We start from the raw sequence: 19,881 nt of genomic DNA on the forward strand, positions 1-19,881 counted from the left end.
ATGCAACACAGCATTCATGACAAGGTGCTAAATAAAGAGATATTTTTTGAACTGTTGAAAGAATTCAACGTGCTCATATCATCCACGGGAAAATTTCTGCCTCAGCTCAAAGACTTGACCTCTTTGGTGACTATGACAACCCATATTAACACTCTGAATCTCTCTCTCTCTGCAAATGCATTCATAAGTAATTACAGAAATGAAAATTGTAATTCATATGTTCTTAGTGAAGTAATTTCTTTGGGAAACTCATTTGGCAAAGAGTAATCTGACTCACTTCTCTATGCTTAAATTGGCTTCCAGAGATAGAAGTGATTACCTAAACTACATATTCAAAGATTGAATTCGTAAAATGTTTTGTCATTTCCAACATTATGATAATGAAAAACTATTTATTTTGCCTTTCTCAATTAATACTACTAATGTGAAAGAAGAACAACAAATTGAACTGTAGTATAATGTGGTATTGAATTCTAATTAGACAACTTAGGCATATCAGATGTAGTGGCCATTAATTGCTTTTGGTCAGATGCCATTCATTCATTCCACTTTCCAACTGACATCTCTTGATAACAGTACTCAAATTTTCATGTAGGCATCTACTTTTTCCTGTCAGCCCATGTGGATATTGACATATTGGTATAGAAAAGTTTCAGGTTTCTATTTCCCAATCAACAGAGAAATCAATTTCAAAAGGAAAATTTGATAAATTAAGTGTTTTTATTTTTAAATTTCAAATTTAAAGTATAGCTTCTGTTTTCTTACCTGTTTGTACTATGTTGTTAACAATGCTTATACCATTGTTCAGTTAATAATAAGGTTTCAGGGACGCCTGGGTGGCTCAGTCGTTGGGCGTCTGCCTTCGGCCCGGGTCGTGATCCCGGGGTCCTGGGATCGGGCCCCACATCGGGCTCCCTCCTCTGCAGGAAGCCTGCTTCTCCCTCTCCCACTCCCCCTGCTTGTGTTCCCTCCCTCGCTGTGTCTCTCTCTGTCAAATAAATAAATAAATAAAATCCTTAAAAATAATAATAATAAGGTTTCATTATATATCTGGCAGTTACTTTTTCTTATAGTCTGTTTCACTCATTTATGTTACACACTTGGCATCTGTAGACAGTAGAGGAAGTTGCATTATAAAATGGACAATGATAATTTTATAGCAAAAGAATATATTTTATATAGAGAAGTTTGTTTTAGCAATAAAAGCTAAGTGTGCAGAACTTAACTTAGATAGTGAATGCAGTTCTGCTATGTACTTTAAGCTAATGTTGTATAGACCTAGGCTTCTGATGATGCACCTTGATGCAAGGATAAAATTTTGAATACATTGATAAATGGATGGAAATACCATGTCTCTCAAGTGATCTTTTTTTTTTTTTTTTTAATTTCACCTTTTCTAGTCAAGCTTCATTAGAAGTTAGTGTGCAGACAATTCTAGGTGACACACTTAGGAGATCCTGGTGATATGTGGTGGTACAATAAAGGAAGACCATATGCTTTAAATTATACAAAAGCAGTTAGATGGCTTGATATTCTGTTATTATGGGTGATTTTTCCTGAAATTGTTAGATTATGTCTGTTTACTCTCTGACTTTATCATTTAAGTAAACTTGTCAAAAGATAAAATAAGATTAATTTGGCATGCCTTTTTCTGAACAGATTCTTGCTGTTTTATGTTAATGCTTCTCAGATTTTAATGTGTATATGAATAGCTCAAGATCTTGTTAAGATAGAGATTCTAATTCAGTAGGTCTGGGGTGAGGCTTGAGATCTGCATTTCTAATAAGCTTTCCATGTGATGCTGATGATGTTTGTCTGTGGACCACACATTGAGTAGCCACGTTAGGGAGTCTGTTGCTCTCTTAAAAAAAAAAAAAAAATCAAAGTTTTCCTTCTTCAGTCTTCATCACCCCTTCAGTTTTCTGTATGTAATTTATTAAAGATTTCTATAACTTAAAAGTCTCATTTATAAATCTAGGGGTCCTGAACTCTTTTACAACAACTAAGTTACTATTACGTCTTCTCACCTTGAGCTTTAATTCTTTCTTTTCAAAATTTTTATCTATTTTATTTTTTATTCTATAAACATACCATGACTATAATAAAAATTTTAAAAGAAAAAAGATCATATGTGGGGCGCCTAGGTGGCTCAGTTGTTAAGCGTCTGCCTTCGGCTCAGGTCATGATCCCAGGGTCCTGGGATCGAGCTCCACATCGGGCTCCCTGCTCAGCGGGAAGCCTGCTTCTCCCTCTCCCACTCCCCCTGCTTGTGTTCCCTCTCTCGCTGTGTCTCTTGGTAAAATAAATAAATAAAATCTTAAAAAAATAAAAGGAAAAGAAAAAAGATCATATCTAATCTTACACTTAAGATATCTTGTTATTGGTAAAATGGCTCAGACCCTTCCTTTTAGGATTAATCAGTTACTGTTCATACCAGTGAAAAGAATATCAAATCAAATAATCAAACTAAGAGATTTTGAATTGGAACAAGACTACCAAGATAGTCAGAAACCTTGAGATAAAGTGATCTAGAAAAGTCAATGTAACATAAAAATATGAACAAGATTGTAGGAGATCAGATTGACATTGCCAAACTAAAATCAAGAGTAGAGAAAAGCAAAATCAGGTTTCTGAAGTCAAGATCAGAATTTTTGGAAGTCAGAATTAGATACAAGGAAAGCAGTTTGTTTAGTCTCATCAAGTTTAAAAAAAAAAGGGGGGGGGAACAGAAAGCCTTACAGGTTAACCACTTTGTTCCCAACCTTCCTATTATATAAGACCTGATGTTGTTTTATTAGTAGTTTTTGAATTCACTGTTGAGTATTACAATAAAATGTTTTAGAGCTCTCTCAATTCTACACATTAAATGAATTCTAGAAAACTTCTGTTTAGAGAAAATCTGATACAGTAAATAGTAGTTTTCCATAGACTTAACATTAAAAAATAAAAATGACTTACCTCCAAAAAGTTTTTGGCTCTAAAATACAGTACAGTCATATTTAGGAATGCAGCATATTATTTATTTATTTATTTGAGGGGGCGGGGACACATGAGCAGAGGGAGAGAGTGAGGGAGAAGCAGACTCCCCACTGAGCAGAGCCTGACTCAGGGCTCGATCCAAGGACCCTGGGATCATGACCTGAACTGAAGGCAGGCGTTTAACCCAACTGAGCCACCCAGGCGCCCCAGGAATGCAGCATATTTTTTAAATCATATGTTTAAATGAAATTTATTCTTCTGATAATATAATAACAAGTACTTGAGTGGCTTGCAGAAATGGTATGCTGAGATGAGTGAGATAATATCCTGAAAATCCAGGGAAAGAGACAGATATAATATTGAAGACCTAATACTCTCAACACTAATTCCTTCCTGGGATAGATCTAAAAGGTTATCACCAGACACTAAGAAGTAAAAGCAAACATCTACTGGCTCCTGGGATTTAATTTAATCATGCTTACATGGATATTCTCATCTAACAGCCACTGTCAAAGCTGACTGTCGGGTAAGAATTATCACCATGGTTCTTTCGTCTCCTTTCCCATTTCAGGTCAGATACCCATACAACATACTTTGTAGGGCATCCATTAGAATTTTTTGTTTTAATAAAAATTGTTAATGAGTTTATTAGAAAAAAATAGTTCCAGTCTGTAGGAAAGGAAGTTGGTACAGAATATATACTCAGTTCTTGCATCTTCACTGTATTTGGTTTGGATAGATGGTTTATGTGTTTTTCCCCCCCGGCGGGGTGGGGGGGGAGTTGGTTTTAGGGTGTTTGAGATGGGAAGAGGAATTAAAGGGATTTTTTTTAAGGTTGATTGCTTCTTGGAGACAAGAGTTCAATTTTCCTTAGCACATTGGATACATTTAAGTACATTTTATCAACAAAAATTGTGCCTGGTGCAACATGTTGTCTGGAGTCTGGTTGGAGCTTAAAAAAATATAAGAAACAGACATTCCTCTAATGAATTTACAGTCTGCTGTAGCAAGTTAAGCATATATATGATTAGTCAACTGACAGTAAAATGCAGGATATGAGAAATGCATGATAAAGTGATAAATCCTATATGAATTTAGAGGAGGGGGTGAAAGATCACTGTGGGCTCTGTTGATCAGAGAATGCTAAATGGAGGAGACGGGGACTTAGAAAATGTAGATCAGCATAGGTGAATGAATAGGAATTTCTGGCAGGAAGATTAGAGTGAGCAAAAATGTGAGCACAAGGCAGGTTTAAAGACAGTAATTTAGTCCAATTTAGTATCTTGTATGTAAAGAGCAGCATATGGAAGGCATAGGAACTTCTTTTAGGGAACTTACAAGTCTTATTGGAAAAAAGTATATGTATAAAGATAACAATTTAAGATAGGGCATAGAAAATGAGGATAACTGACAAATTAGTATAGGAATTCAGCAGAGGCCTAGATCATTAATGGACTGGGAACATCAGAAAGCGTTCTTTGAAGGTGAGACTTCAGCTGGGCTTTGAAGATGGGAGAGAATTTAGTAAAGTGGAAAGGAGAAGTAAGGACATTTGTAGCAAGTAGATAGGGAGACGACATAATCTGTTCAGAATATGATTAATGGATCAGAGAGGCTGTAGCATGCATTTTATATAAAAGCTGTAATGAGATATAAAGTTAGGTAAATTGGGGTCGTTTGTGAAAATCCTTGAAAATCAAGTTAAAGGACTTTATGATATAGGCAAATAAGGATCCACTGAAGGTTTTCAAAGAGGGTAGTGACATGCTAATGGAAACATATGCAAGAAGTTGAGAGGGGTGAGATTAGAAGTAGGAAAATCAAATAAGAATCATCACTGGTGGCTCACATATGAAGTGATAAGAACCTGAATTAGGTTGATAGTAGCGGGAATGCATTCTTTCCCACCTGAGTTCCTACAGTGTATCAGTTATTTTGTCGCTGGGCATTAAAGATACAGAAATTAAATAATATATAGTCCTTGGTCTCAAGAAGATCACTGCCTAATGGGGAAGAATAGTTCATAATTATGAAATAAATACAATCAGAATATTTTGGTGTCTCCAAAGAGGGCCTAGAAAGTGGGTGATTTATAAAGATAAAACTATTCTTGCCTACATATTTGGTATTAAAATTATATTGTTTTGAGTTGTTGTACTGCCTTTTGCTGTTTTTGCTTTTTTTCAACCATGTTAGTAACTAATTTGCCAGCCCCACACTATCTTCAGAACCTATCTTTTTTTAAACATTTCCACAGTAAAGCCATGAACTATCCAAATAAGTTCTTGCCATAAACTATACAAATAAGGAATCTTACTCTCAGAGATTCCAGTATAGGAAATTGAGGGAAGTGATGATAATGAAAGAACATGAAAAATAATAGTTGCAGACTTCAGTACCCCACTTTCAGCAAGCCAGACAGAAAATCTACAAGGAAACTTTGGACTTGAACCATATGTTAGATCAAATGGACCCAATAGACATTTATAGAAGAACATTCCATCCAACAGCAGCAGAATACACATTCTTCTCAAGTGCACATGGAATATTCTCCAGGATAGATAATATCATAAAATAAGTTTTAGCAAATTTGAGAAGATTGAAATCATACCAAGTATCTTTTCCATTCACAATGGAATGAAACTAGAAGTCAGTAAGAAGAGGCAAGCAGGAAAATCTACAAATTTTCAACAGGAGTGTTTAATTAACAACACACTCTGAAACAGCCAATGGGTCAAAGCAGAAATCAAAAGGGAAATAAAAAATATCTCAAAACAAATGAAAATGGAAACAACACCCCCAAATCTGTGGGATGCTGCAAAAGCAGTTCTGAGAGGGAAGTTTATAGCAATAAATGCACATATTAAGAAAATAGATCTCAAATAAACAACCTAACTTTATACTTCAAGGAACTAGAAGAAAAGCAAACTAAGCTCAAAGTTGGCAGAAGAAAGGAAGTAACGAAGATCAGAGAGGAAATAAATGAAATAGAGACCAGAAAAACAATAGAAAAGATCAATGAAATGAAGAGGTAGTTTTTTTTTTAAAGATAAAATTGATACAACTTTAACTAGGCTAAGAAAAGAGAAGACTCAAAATTAGAAATGAAAGAGGAGACATTACATCTGACATCACACAAATATAAAGGAGTATAAGAGAATATTATGAACAATTACATGCCAACAAATTAGATAAACTAGAAGAAATGATAAAATCTTAGAAACATACAACCTACCTGAATCAGGAAGAAATAGAAAGAAATAGAAAATCTGAACAGAAAGTAATGAGTAGGGAGGTTGGATCAGTAATCAAAAACTTCCCAACACAGAAATGCCAGGGATCAGATGGCTTGACTGGTGAATTTTACCAAACGTTCAAAGAATTAATGCCAGTCCTTCTCAAACTCTTCCAAAAAACCGAAGAGGAGGGAATACTTCCAAACTCATTTTATGAGGCCAGCGTTACCTGATAACAAAGCCAGATGAGGGCACTGTAAGAAAACTATAGACCAATATTCTTTTTTCCCCGAAATTTTTATTTAAATTCTAGTTAGTTAACATGTAGTGTTTCAGGAGTAGAATTTGTGATTCACCACTTATATATAATACCCAGTGCTTATCATAACAAGTACCCTCCTTAATACCCATCACCCATCTAGACCATCCCCCACCCACTTCCCTCCATCAACCCTTATAGTTCTCTATTGTTATTCTCTCTCTCTTTTTTTCTCTTCCCATATTTTCATCTGTTTTGTTTCCTAAATTCCACGTATGAGTGAAATCATGTGGCATTTGTATAGACCAGTACTCTTGATGAATATATATGCAAACATTTGCAACAAAATATTAGCAAACCGAATTCAACAACACATTAAAATGGTTAAACAGCATTACCAAGTGGGATTTATCCCTGGGATGCAAAGGTTAAACAGCATTACCAAGTGGGACTTATCCCTGGGATGCAAGGATGGCTCACTATATGCGAAGCAATAAATGCGGTTGATATAGTACACTAATAGAATGAAAGATAAAAATCATGATTTTATGTGAGGGATGGGCAAAATAGGTGAAGGGGATTAAAGTATACAAACTTTTGTTATAAAATAAATGAGACGCAGGGATACAATGTCTGTCACAGGGAATATAGTTAGTAATATGTAGTATGTACGTAGTATAGTGACAGATGGTAGCTAGATTTAGCATGGTGATCACTTTGGAATGTATATAACTGTTGAATCACTATATTGTACATCTGAAACTAATATAATATTGTATCTCAACTGCACAAAAAATCATTATTCTCCCAAGAGATGCAGAAAAAGTGTTTGACAAATTTATATCCTTTCATGATACAAAACCCTCGACAAATTGTGTATAGAAGGAACATACCTGTACGTCTGAGGATTAAATTAATTTGTGTAATATTCCTGGGACATAATAAGCATTCAATAGACTTTGGCTATTATTACTTTTGAAGAAGTATTGAAACTAATATTTTATCATTTCAAGTTGAGCCATGTATCTACAGAATAGAATTCATGTTCACCATTTTATATAAGGCTAGTAGTACTGGACATGATTGAGATACTACATTTAGCTTCTTAAGCAGTTTTGTGAGCATCACTTGCTCATTTATTGTGCAGTTGTGAGCTGTGCCTTAGAGTAAATTACAGGACAATTTTACTAACTCTGAGCCATTTACAGGCATTGAAGTGATGATTACTAAAATGCTATTTAGCATGAGCAGTGAGTATATGTCAGCAAGAGGCAACGTGAGGTGTATTGGAATGAGTCCTTGCTACTAACTGAATGACCTCAGACAAGTCATTTAGCTTCTCAGGGCCTGTGAAAAGCAGAATAATGGCCCCTAAGGTCCATCCATATCCTAATTCCTGGAAGTGTTAATATGTTACCTTACATGGCAAAAGGGATTATGTATATGTAATTAAAGCTATTAATCAGTTGAATATAAAATAAGGATATTATCCTTGATTATCTGGGTGTGCCCAGTATAATCACACGAGCCCTTAAAAGCAGAAGAGGTATGCAGAGTGAAGTCAGATACATTCAAAGCACAAACACTGGTCAAAGGGAATTCAGGCGGCATCTAGGAGCTGAGAACAAATCCCAGTTGAAGGCCAGTAAGGAAATGAGACCTCAGTTCCCACAGCCTTACAGAACTGATTTTTGCCAATCCCTGAATAACCCTAGAAGGAAATTCTCCTCTAAAGCCCCCAGATAAGAGCCCAGGCCAGCCAATACCTTGACTTGGCCTTTTGAGACCCTAAGCACAATTCCCAGGTGAGCCTGCCTAGATTTCTGACCTACGGAATTGTGAAATAATAAATGGGTTTTTTTTTTTTTTAAGATTTTATTTATTTATTTTAGAGAGAGAGCGTGTGAGTGAGGGGAGGGGCAGAGGGAGAGAGAGAATCTCAAGCAGACGCCACGCTGAGAATGGATCCCACGACCCTGAGATCGTGACCTGAGCCAAAACCAAGAGTCGGGTGCTTAACTGACTGAGTCATCCAGGTGCCCCAATAAATGGGTGTTTTAAACTGCTAAATTTGTGATAATGTGTTACAGCAACAATAGAAAACCAAAGCCTCCAGTGCTTCTGTAAATGAGGGGGTGGAGAAGGTTTGAATAAATAAACTTTAAGGTTTCTTCTAGCTCTAAGTCCTATGATTGTGGGATTCTCATTAAGCTGCTAGTTTGTGAACTGAAGTCTAACAGCCATAAATAGGATGGCCACATAACACACACACACACACAAAATACTTTACGAGATCCATATCTTTAAAGGTTATATATGGCAAAGCTACAGGTTGGGGGACTCTCTAATGCCAGATCAACTAGATTGCTAAGTGGGTTTTTTCAACTGCAAAGCGAATAGTTGCAGCCAAAGCTGGGTTCTTCAGGTGTAGCCTAAAATTAGGGTTCAATGAAAAGGTTACTTTCTATGTGTAGATTATTTATACCCTTAAGTAGAAAATGGTTGTTATTATCAAACCAGAAGATCAGTGATGTCTGTATGCCTACTAGCATTATAACAATTTATCGTTTTTAGTCCTTCAAGGATTATCAGTTATATACCCTATATTTCTAACACATAACAGATTCTCAGAATTCATTATATTTGGCTAACTTGTCCTTTGTTTTTTATGAAACTAACTCCAAGGAGCAGAGATTTTGATATTACCTGTAAATGAGTACTTAGTACATTCCTCAGAAATGTAACAGTGTTTTTAGAGCAATCTCCAGGGTTCTCTGTGCAAGGTGACAGTGAGTTCATGACAGTTCTAACTGGCCTTCCCATCCTCCTCTAGCACTTATGCGAAGTAATGCCCAATTTCCTTTATTTTCTTATTTTTTTTAATTTTTATTTTTTTAAAAGATTTTGTTTATTTATTTGACAGAGAGAAAGAGACAGCGAGAGCGGGAACACAAGCAGGGGGAGTGGGAGAGGGAGGAGCAGGCTTCCCGCCGAGCAAGGAACCTGATGTGGGACTCGATCCCAGGACCCTGGGATCATGACCTGAGCCCAAGGCAGACGCTTAACGACTGAGCCACCCAGGTGTCCCTCTTATTTTTTAAAAACAGCTTTATTGAAGTGTAATTGATATAAAATTCAATGCATATATTTAAAATAAGTGGACAATTCAATAAGTTTTGACACATATATAAACGATAGGTACCATACATTCATGTATAGACACACATTTGTTTTTTTTTTAATTTTATTTTTTAAAGATTTTATTTATTTATTTGAGAGAGAGAGACACAGCCAGAGAGGGAACACAAGCAGGGGGAGTGGGAGAGGGAGAAGCAGGCTTCCCGCTGAGCAGGGAGCCCGATGTGGGGCTCGATCCCAGGACTCTGGGATCATGACCTGAGCCGAAGGCAGCCGCTTAACCGACTGAGCCACCCAGGCGCCCCTTAATAGTGTCTTGATAAAATGAATTGGGAAGTGTTCGCTCTTCTATGTCTGGAAGATATTGTATAGAATCAGTGTTAATTCTTTCTTAAGTATTTGGTAGAATTATTCAGTGAAACTATTTTGGCCTGGAACTTCTTTTTTAGGAGTTTTAATTTTTTAAATTTTTTTCATGAGTTTTTAAATTACAAATTCAATGTCCTTAACAGTTGTAGGGTTATTCAAATTATATATTTTATACTGATGAATTGTGTTAGTTTTGTGCTTTTGGGGGTATTGGTCCATTTCATCAAACTTGTTAAATTTATGTATGTGGAATTGCTCATAGTGTTCTCTTGTCCTTTTGATGTATGCAGGGTCTGTAATGATATCCTGTTTCATTCCTGATATTGGTAATTTGAGTCTGGTCTCTTTTTATCTCACAGTCATATGGTTATCAATTTTTATATATATATTTTTAAATTTGAGTATAATTGACCACACACTGTTTATTAGTTTCAGGTGTACAACATAGTGATTCAGTATCTTTATACCATTATGCTTTGTTCACCACAAATGTCGCTACAGCTGTCACCATACAACGCTCTTACAGTATCAGTGACCATATTGATGCTATTCCTTTTATTCCTGTGACTTCATTCCATAACTGGAAGCCTGTATCTCCCACTCCACTTCACCCATTTTGCCCGTTTACCCACCCCTTCCCCCTCTGGCAACTGTCAGTTATCTGTATTTAGAGGTGTTACTCTGCTTTTTGTTTATTCACTTTTTTAAAAAAATTTTATTTATTTAGTTTTTCTTTTTTTTTATTATGTTATGTTAATCACCATACATTACATCATTAGTTTTTGATGTAGTGTTCCATGATTCATTGTTTGCGTATAACACCCAGTGCTCCATGCAGAACGTGCCCTCTTTAATACCCATCACCAGGCTAATCCATCCCCCACCCCCCTCCCCTCTAGAACCCTCAGTTTGTTTCTCAGAGTCCATAGTCTCTCATGGTTCGTCTCTCCCTCCGATTTTCCCCCCTTCATTCTTCCCTTCCTGCTATCTTCTTCTTCTTCTTCTTTTTTTTTTTAACATATGATGTATTATTTGTTTCAGAGGTACAGGTCTGTGATTCACTTTTTTCTGTTTTTAGATTCCACATGTAAATGGAATCATGTGGTATTTGTCTTTCTCTGTCTGAATTATTTCACTTGGCATAATACTCTCTAGGACCATCTGTGTTGTCACAAATGGCAAGATCTCATTCCTTTTTTATGGCTGCTTAATATTCCATTATAGATATCTATATCTATACATATATATCTATATATATCTATTGATGGACACTTAGGATGCTTCCATATCTTGGCTATTGTGAAATATGCTTCAGTAAACACAGGGGTGCATATATCTTTTTGAATTAATGTATTTTTTCTCCTTTGGATAAATATCCAGTAGTGGAATTATTAGATCATATGGTATTTCTATTTTTAATTTTTTAAGGAACCTCCATACTGTTTTCCATAGTGGCTGCACCAGTTTGCATTCCCACCAACAGTGCACAAGGGTTTCTTTTCTCCACTTCCTCACTAACACTTGTTATCTTCTTATTTGAGCCATTTGACAGGTATAGGCTGATATCTCATTGTAGTTTTGATTTGCATTTCCCTGATAAGTGATGTTGAGCATCTTTTAATGTATCTGTTGGTCATCTCTATGTCTTTTCTGTTATATATTTTTTGAAGAACCAACTTCAGCTTTTCTATTGAGTTTTTTCTATTGTTGTTTTAAAATTTTATTAATTTCTGTTCTTTTTTAGAAGATTTTATTTTAGAGACTAGAGAAAGAGAGAGCGCGCACACAAGCAGGAGGAGGGTCAGAGTGGGAAGGAGAGGGAATCTCAAGCAGACTCTGTGCTGAGCAGGGAGCCTGATGTGGGGCTAGATCCCAGGACCCTGGGATCGTGACCTAAGCTGAAGGCAGATGCTTAACTGACTGAGGCCACCTGGACACCCCTGGTCCTAGTGCCTTTTATCTTTACTTTTATTGATTCACTTTGTAGCCTTTCATTGTAAGAAATTTAGCTATGATTATTACTAATAAAAAAGAAGATATAAACCTGTACACACACATAGACACATACACACACAGCTACAAAGCACAAGAAGCAAAACCTAATAGAACTAAAAGAAGAAATAAGCAAGTCCACAATTAGAGTTGGAGACCTCAACACTCTCTGTCAAAAATTCATAGAAATAGAAAAAAACCAGCTAAGATACATACTCATCAACTCTCAGGATCTAACTGACATTTACAGTAGACTTCATCAAACAGCAGCAGAACACACAATCTTTCCAAGTGTCCATAGAATATATGTTGAAATAGACTATATTCTGGGCCAAAAAAAAGAAAGAAAGAAACTTAAAAGAAATAAAAACATAGAGTGTTTTCTCTGGTAACACAGATCAAATAGAAATCAATACCAGAAAGATAATTGAGTTAAACTGAAAACAATACATCAAAATTTGTGGCATACAGATATAGCAGCACGCTAAGCGGGCAGTTTTTTTTTTTTATCATTAAAGGTTTACATTAGGAAAGAAGAGAAGTCGGGGCACCTGGGTGACTCAGTTGGTTGGGTGTCTGCCTTTGGCTTAGGTCATGATCCCAGGTTCCTGGGATCAAGCCCCACACTGGGCTCCCTGCTCAACAGGGAGCCTGCTTCTCCCTCTCCCACTCCCCCTGCTTCTGCACTCACTCGCTCTCTCTCTGTCAAATAAAATATTTTTTTTCAAAAAGGCACTAGGACCAAAGTCTGAAGGAAGGACACCAGGAACAAGCTTCCAAGAGTTCCTTCCCATTAGAGTTGCACAGGACATGCTTAATTCCTCTAGCAGTGAGTATGACATGTGTGAACTGTTGTTTATCAGGGAACTCATTAGAGTCTAAGTCCCTCAGGCTTTACATGGGGATGCTCACGTAGGTACCCCTCCCTAGTGCATACCAAGATTCCAGATACCATTTTGTTTGTGCAGTCTAGACATAGTGAGCCACCCTTAGTATTAATGGAATGCTTTATATCAGTGTAGGGAACTGTTTACCAGCCAAGTGACCAGATGTCAGCCAAGGGCCAACTTTTCAAGCAGGCCTTTCTTTTTTTAAGCTTTTATTTAAATTCCATTTAGGTAACATCCAGTGTAATAGTAGTTTCAGGTGTACAATTTAGTGTTTCAACACTTCCATACAACACCTGGTGCTCCAAGTACACTCCTTAATCCCCATCACCTGTTTCACACGATCCCCCCCACCCCGCCACCTCCCGTCTGGTAACCATTAGTTTGTTCTCTGTAGTTAAGAGTCTGTTTCTTGGTTTGCCTCTCTCTCCCTTTTTTCCCTATGCTTGTTTGTTTTATTTCTTTAATTCCACATATGAGTGAAATCATATTGTATTTGTCTTTCTCTGACTAACTTCTTCCACTTAGCATAATACACTCTAGCTCCATCAACATCATTGCAATTGGCAAGATTTCATTCTTTTTTTTTTTTTAAAGATTTTATTTATTTATTTGAGAGAGAGAGAATGAGAGACAGAGAGCATGAGAGGGAGGAGGGTCAGAGGGAGAAGCAGACTCCCTGCCGAGCAGGGAGCCCGATGCGGGACTCGATCCTGGGACTCCAGGATCATGACCTGAGCCGAAGGCAGTCGCTTAACCAACTGAGCCACCCAGGCGCCCCAAGATTTCATTCTTTTTGATGGCTGAGTAATATTCTGGTGTGTGTGTGTGTATGTGTACCTCCTCTTCTTTATCCATTCATCAGTCGATGGACACTTGGGCAGTTTCCATAATTTGGCTATTGTAGATAATGCTGCTATTATAAACATTGGGGTGCATGTATCCCTTTGAATTCATATTTTTGTACTCTTTGGGTAAATACCTAGTAGTGCAATTGCTGGATCCTAGGGGAGTTCTATTTTTAACTTTTGCGGAACCTTCACACTGTTTTCCAGAGTGGCTGCACCAGTTTGCATTCCCACCAACAGTGCAAGAGGGTTCCCCTTCTCTGCTTCCTCACCAGCACCTGTTGTTTCCTGTGCACAAGGCCTTTCTAAGTATAGGCAATCTCAACCTTGCTATGTGTACTCTTTTCTGCACCCTGTGTCATTTACTGATGTATATATTCTTTCCAGAACATAAAGGTATAACTGATGTGTATACACTCTTACGGGTATAATTTCTGTAAATTAGCATTTCTAAATCCTTTTTAATATGCCTATTTCAAGATTCTGTATATGTATTTATCTACATTTTTATTCCATTACCTGAATTGCTATTTTCAGCCTCAATAATCTTGTTTTGCAGTTCTTTTCTTTTATTCTAATATAATAAATTTTAGTTTTTTCTCCTTCATTGTATCTTTTTCCTCTAACAATTGTTTCCTCTTTCAATTATATATTGATAAAATACTCATTTTTCTTTACAGCTAATGGTTTAGTCACATAGTCTGAAAGAAACAAAGAATGTAAAGGGCCATTGGCTTTCAGGAGGGCTTGTTGAGGGGCCTGTTCCTTTCCTTCAGACCCCTGAGGGTTGAGGGCTCCAGAGAAAAGGTAGAGAGGCCATCATGCCCAAGTAACAGATTCCTGAGAGCTCACAGTAAGTGAGGCCTCTGGATAGGGCATGGGTCTTAGAGAGAAGGGAAAGTTGCTGCAAGTGTGGATCCAGGAGAGGCAACAGAGGGAGCCTGGATTCACTGCCAGGGTCAGAGCCTACCTACACTGAGCTGTGAATGCCTTGAGTGGCCTGGTTGGGTGAGTGAAAGGGCTTAAAGAAATGTGGACGGCCTTAAAGAAACGTCTGCATTACTCTCTGTAGATGGAGATTTTTTAGATGGTGGCATATTCCCGGCAGCAGTTCATATTACTTTATTAGATCCTAATTTTCAGTATTTATTTTGATCACATCTTTAGCATTTGTACAGATCTCTTATGGGAGGAAGAGGAATCCAATTAAAATGATTTATAGTTAACTTGAAATAATGAAAACACTTAATATGGGAGTTAAATAAATTTCCTTTGAATCACATCTATGACCACTGTTACTGTGATCCTGAATATTATTTTCACAGGAAGTCGGTACAGTACAATGGGAAAAACTCTAGGGGTAAACAGACTTGGATTCAAATCCTGAATGCTGCTTTTGTTTCTATTTTATGTGTTTTATGGCCTTTCTGAGCCTCAACTGCAAAATGAGTATGATGCAACACACTTTATGGTGTTAATATAAAAATTTAATAAGATAGTGTAAGGTGCTTAGCACACTACTTAGCATAGAAACTATACCGACCCAGTATTTGTAACCTTTCATTACCTTTTTTTTTTTTTTAAGATTTTATTTATTTATTTGACAGAGAGAGACAGCGAGAGAGGGAACACAAGCAGGAGGAGTGGGAGAGGGAGAAGCAGGCTTCCTGCTGAGCAGGGAACCTGATGCGGGGCTCGGTTCCTCAACAACTGAGCCACCCAGGCACCCCATTACTTTCTTTTTTTTTTTAATTAATTAATTTATTTGACAGAGAGAGCACAAGCAGGGGTAGGGGGAGAGGGAGAAGCAGGCTCCCGGCTGATCAGGGAGCCCGATGTGGGGCTCAATCCCAAGACCCTGGGATCATGACCTGAGCTGAAGGCAGACGCTTAACCGACTGAGCCACCCAGGCGCCCCCCTTTCATTACTAAGTCTCCTTATGTTGGTATAAGAAGGTTTCCTGAAAGAGGAAATATTCTCTTCTTTCTAAGAACAGTATCTTGTATCATGCCATTAAATATTTCACATCTGTAATGTTTGAAGAAAATTTGGGCTTTTCATGGGAACAATGATTTTTATAGTTTTTAAGTTATTTTTCTCCAGAATCGATGACAGGAATGGCCAAAGTTGTTTTCCTTTCATATAGATTTCTGTGTAAAAAAGAAATCTATGTTAAATGATTTATGTAGTTGTCTTCTGATATTTGGGTAGGAATTTTTTTTCCTCTTTCTTTTTAGTTGTGAAGGAGAATTCCAGGAGAAAAGGGATAGTAAAAGTTTAAAAATCAAGCAGAACTTGAGACGAAGGCTTCTGATTCAGGATGGGTTGGCAGAGTATCAAATTGGCAAAACCTAAAGTTTCATTATTATATTAGGTGATGCTGATGGAATTGAAAATTTTATATGCACCTACTGACATTTCCAAGTTGACAGCTTCTCCAGCACCCACTCTTTTGGAGGACAAATTGACAGGATCAAAATTTAAAGTTACTCATACTCAGCAGTTTTACTCCTTGGTATTTATAGGTGGTACTTCACATGTTTACAAGGATATTTGCCAGAACATGGCTTGTAATAGTGAAACATTGAAAGCATCTTGAGTATCATCAGTAGAGGAATAGATAAGAAAAGTAAGGTATCTCTATACAATAAAATACTATGTGGGAATTAAAAAAGATAAGGTAAATCTATATGTAATGAACTCTTTAAGACATGGTATTGAGAGAAAAAGAAGCAACGTATGCATAATATGTCACTTATATATTTTATTTTTTTTAAGATTTTATTTATTTATTTGACAGAGCGAGAGAGCACAAGCAGGGGGGACAGTAGAGGGAGAGGGAGAAGCAGGCTTCCCACCAAGCAGGGAGCCCGATGCGGGGCTCAAACCCAAGACCCTGGGATCATGACCTGAGCTGAAGGCAGACGCTTAACCATCTGAGCCACCCAGGCTCCCCGTCACTTAAATATTTTAAAAACTATGTTTCTGTAAGTACAGACATGCATATAAGTGTACCAGGAAAGGACTGGAAAGGATACTTACTAATCTTAGAAGTGTCTACCTCTGAGAAAGGGACTGGGACAGGGTAGGGTCCTCAGAAACATAAGCTTTATTTTTACTATTTGCAATTTTTTATTTAAAAACTTTTAAAAAGTTTTTTTAAATTCTGGTAAAATACACATAACATAAAATTTATCATCTCAACTATTTTTAAGTGTCTAGTTCACTAGTGTTAAGTACCTTCACATTGTTTTGCAACCAATCTCCATAGCCCTCTTTTCATTCTGCAAAACTGAAGCTCCGTGACCACTGAACAATAACTCCTCAGTCCCCCTTCCCCCCAGTCCCTTGCATCCACTAATCTACTTTCTGTCTCTATGAATGACTAGTATAGGTACCCCATATTAGTGAAATTATACAATATTTGTCTTTTTCTGACTGGTGTATTTCACTTAGCATAATGTTCTCAAAGTTCAACCATTTGTCAGAATTCCCTCTCTTTTAAAGGCTGGATAATATTCCATTGTATGTATATACTGCATTTCATTTATTCATTCATCCATTGATGGAGACTTGGGCTACTTCCACCTTTTGGCTATTGTGAATAATGCTATGAACATGGGTGTACAAATATTTCTTTGAGACCCCGCTTTCAGTTATTTTGGGTTTATACCCAGAAATAGAATTCCAGGATCATATGGAAATTCTGTTTTTAATTTTTTAAAGAAATTTGCTATATTGTTTTCCATAATGGCTGTATCATTTTACATTTCCCACCAACAGTGCACAAGGTTTCCAATTTTTTCACATCCTCGCCAACACTTGTTTTTGTTTGTTTTGATAGTAGCCATCCTAATGGCTGTAAGATGGTATCTCATTGTGGTTTTGATTTGCATTTCCCTAATGATTTGTGATGTAGATTATCTTTTCATGTGATTATTACCATTTGTATATCTTTTTTGGAGAAAATACCTATTCAGGTTATTTGCCAGTTTTTAAATCAGGTTGTTTGCTTTTTTTGTTTCTGAGTTTTAGGAGCTCTTTATATATTCTGGATATTAACCCTGTATCAGTTTGATTTGCAATTATTTTCTCCATATTATTCCATAGAGAGCCTATTTCACTCTGTTGTATCCTTTAATACACAAAAGTTTTTAATTTTAATGTAGTCCAGTTTATTTTTGTTTTTGTTACCTCTGATTTTGGTATCATATCTAAGAAATTATTACCAAATCCAATGTTATGAAGATTTTTCCGTTTTCTTTTTTTTAAAAGATTTTATTTATTCATTTGTCAGAGAGAGAGAGAGGGAGAGCACAAGCAGGGGGAGAAGCAGGCTCCCCACTGAGCAAGGAGCCTGATGCAGGACTCGATCCCAGGACCCTGAGATCATGGCCTGAGCCGAAGGCAGACGCTTAACCAACTGGGCCACCCAGGCGACCCTCCCCTATGTTTTCTTCTAAAAGTTTTATGCTTTAGTTCTTCTGTTTAGGTCATTTGACCCATTTTCAGTTCATTTTTGTATATAGTATAATATAAATGTCCAATTTCATTCTTTTGAATATGGATATCCGTTTTTCCTGACACCATTTGTTGAATAGACTGTTCTTTCCCCTACTGAATGGTCTTGACACCCTTGTTGAAAATCATTAGTTTATATATGTGACATTTTATTTCTGAATTCTATTTTATTCCATTAATGTATATATCAGTCTTTATGCCAGTACCACACTGTTTTGATTACCTTGGTAGTAAATTTTGAAACCAGGAATTGCTAGACTTTCAGCTTTGTTTGGAGTCCCTTGTGATTCCATATGAGTTTTAGGGCAGAGTTTTCCATTTCTGCAAAAAATGTCATTGGGATTTTCACAGGGTTTACATTTAATCTGTAGATTGCTTTGGTATTATTGGCATCTTAATGATATTAAGTCTTCCAATCCATGAACTATTTGCATTTTTAAATAATCAGAATATACTGTTGTACTATTTGTATAATCAAGCATAAATAAATTTTTTAAAAGGAGTTGCTGGCAGAGGGAACTGGTAAGTTTCTTTTTTCTCTTTCAGTTTTGTTGAGATATAATTTACATTCAGCACTGGATAAAGTTTAAGGTGTCTATCACAATGGCTTAAGTTGGTCAAGAGGTACAGACCTCCAGTTCGAAGATAAATAAATACTGGGGATGTAATGTATAACATGACTATAGTTAACACTACTGTGTGGTATATTTGAAAGTTACTAAGAGTAGATCATAAAAGTTCTTACCACAAGGGACTAGTAAATTTCTAATGTCAGTTCATGTGTCTTTACCGGATCTCATGTTCCAATTTTTATAAATTGGCATCAGTTCTAGAAGCAGAAGCATAAATTAGATATTAGAGAGATGATTATCTGACTATAGGTGTTCATGATAAGAAAATGTTTGTGGCTTAATAAATTAAACAAATTGAATTAAATAATTTATTGTTAACAAATAGGCTTATTTAGACATTTGATGATATTACCTAAGCTCAGATAACAGTTTTATCTTGCATGTTTTGCTCATTCGCAAATAAACTTTAGTCCCTTTGATCAAAAACCAGTTATTCTATTCATGCCATTTAAAATTGTGTCTCATTGAACAGAGAGGCTGTTGGGTTTTATTTCATGAAGATTATCTGTGAACATTTTAAGTCATCAGAAGATATTGGAAAAGCTCTACTGCTCCAAATTGACATGCTTTTACAAAGAAAGGAAGAACTGCTTGCCAAGGAGAAGATTGAAGAAATCATTTTAGGTCAGTAGGATTTCTGCAGGTTTTATTTTTTTTTACTTTTATTTTTTTAAGATTTTATTTATTTATTTGTCAGAGAGAGAGAGAGGGAGAGAGAGAGAGAGCACAAGCAGGGGGGAGCAGCAGGCAGAGGTGAAGCAGGCTCCCCGCTGAGCAAGGAGCCCCATGTGGGACTTGATCCCAGGACCCTGGGATCATGACCTGAGCCAAAGGCAGACACTTAACTGACTGAGCCACCCAGGTGTCCCTTCTGCAGGATTTAGAAAGGTGTTAATATGCATGTAATTCTTAGATGTCAGAACAGTGGCAAAATCCTTAGGTCAGTGGATCCCTTTTTCTCACTTCCTTTTTTTCTCCCTAATAACCATTAGCTATAACACCTCCCTGATCTAGATTTC

The 19,881-nt window shown here is 36.7% G+C and overlaps 1 protein-coding gene across 1 annotated transcript in view; it reads left to right on the plus strand.

Moving 5' to 3' along the window:
- The window catches only part of TEX11 (testis expressed 11), a 299,675-nt gene that overhangs the window by 137,233 nt on the left and 142,561 nt on the right, over positions 1-19,881 (plus strand). The window contains exon 14 of the mRNA XM_078065032.1: positions 19,335-19,486. Within this exon, the coding sequence (XP_077921158.1) occupies positions 19,335-19,486 (152 nt within the window). The remainder of the gene's footprint in view (positions 1-19,334; positions 19,487-19,881) is intronic.

Source organism: Halichoerus grypus, chromosome X (genome assembly GCF_964656455.1).
Source record: "Halichoerus grypus chromosome X, mHalGry1.hap1.1, whole genome shotgun sequence".
NCBI lineage: Eukaryota > Metazoa > Chordata > Mammalia > Carnivora > Phocidae > Halichoerus > Halichoerus grypus.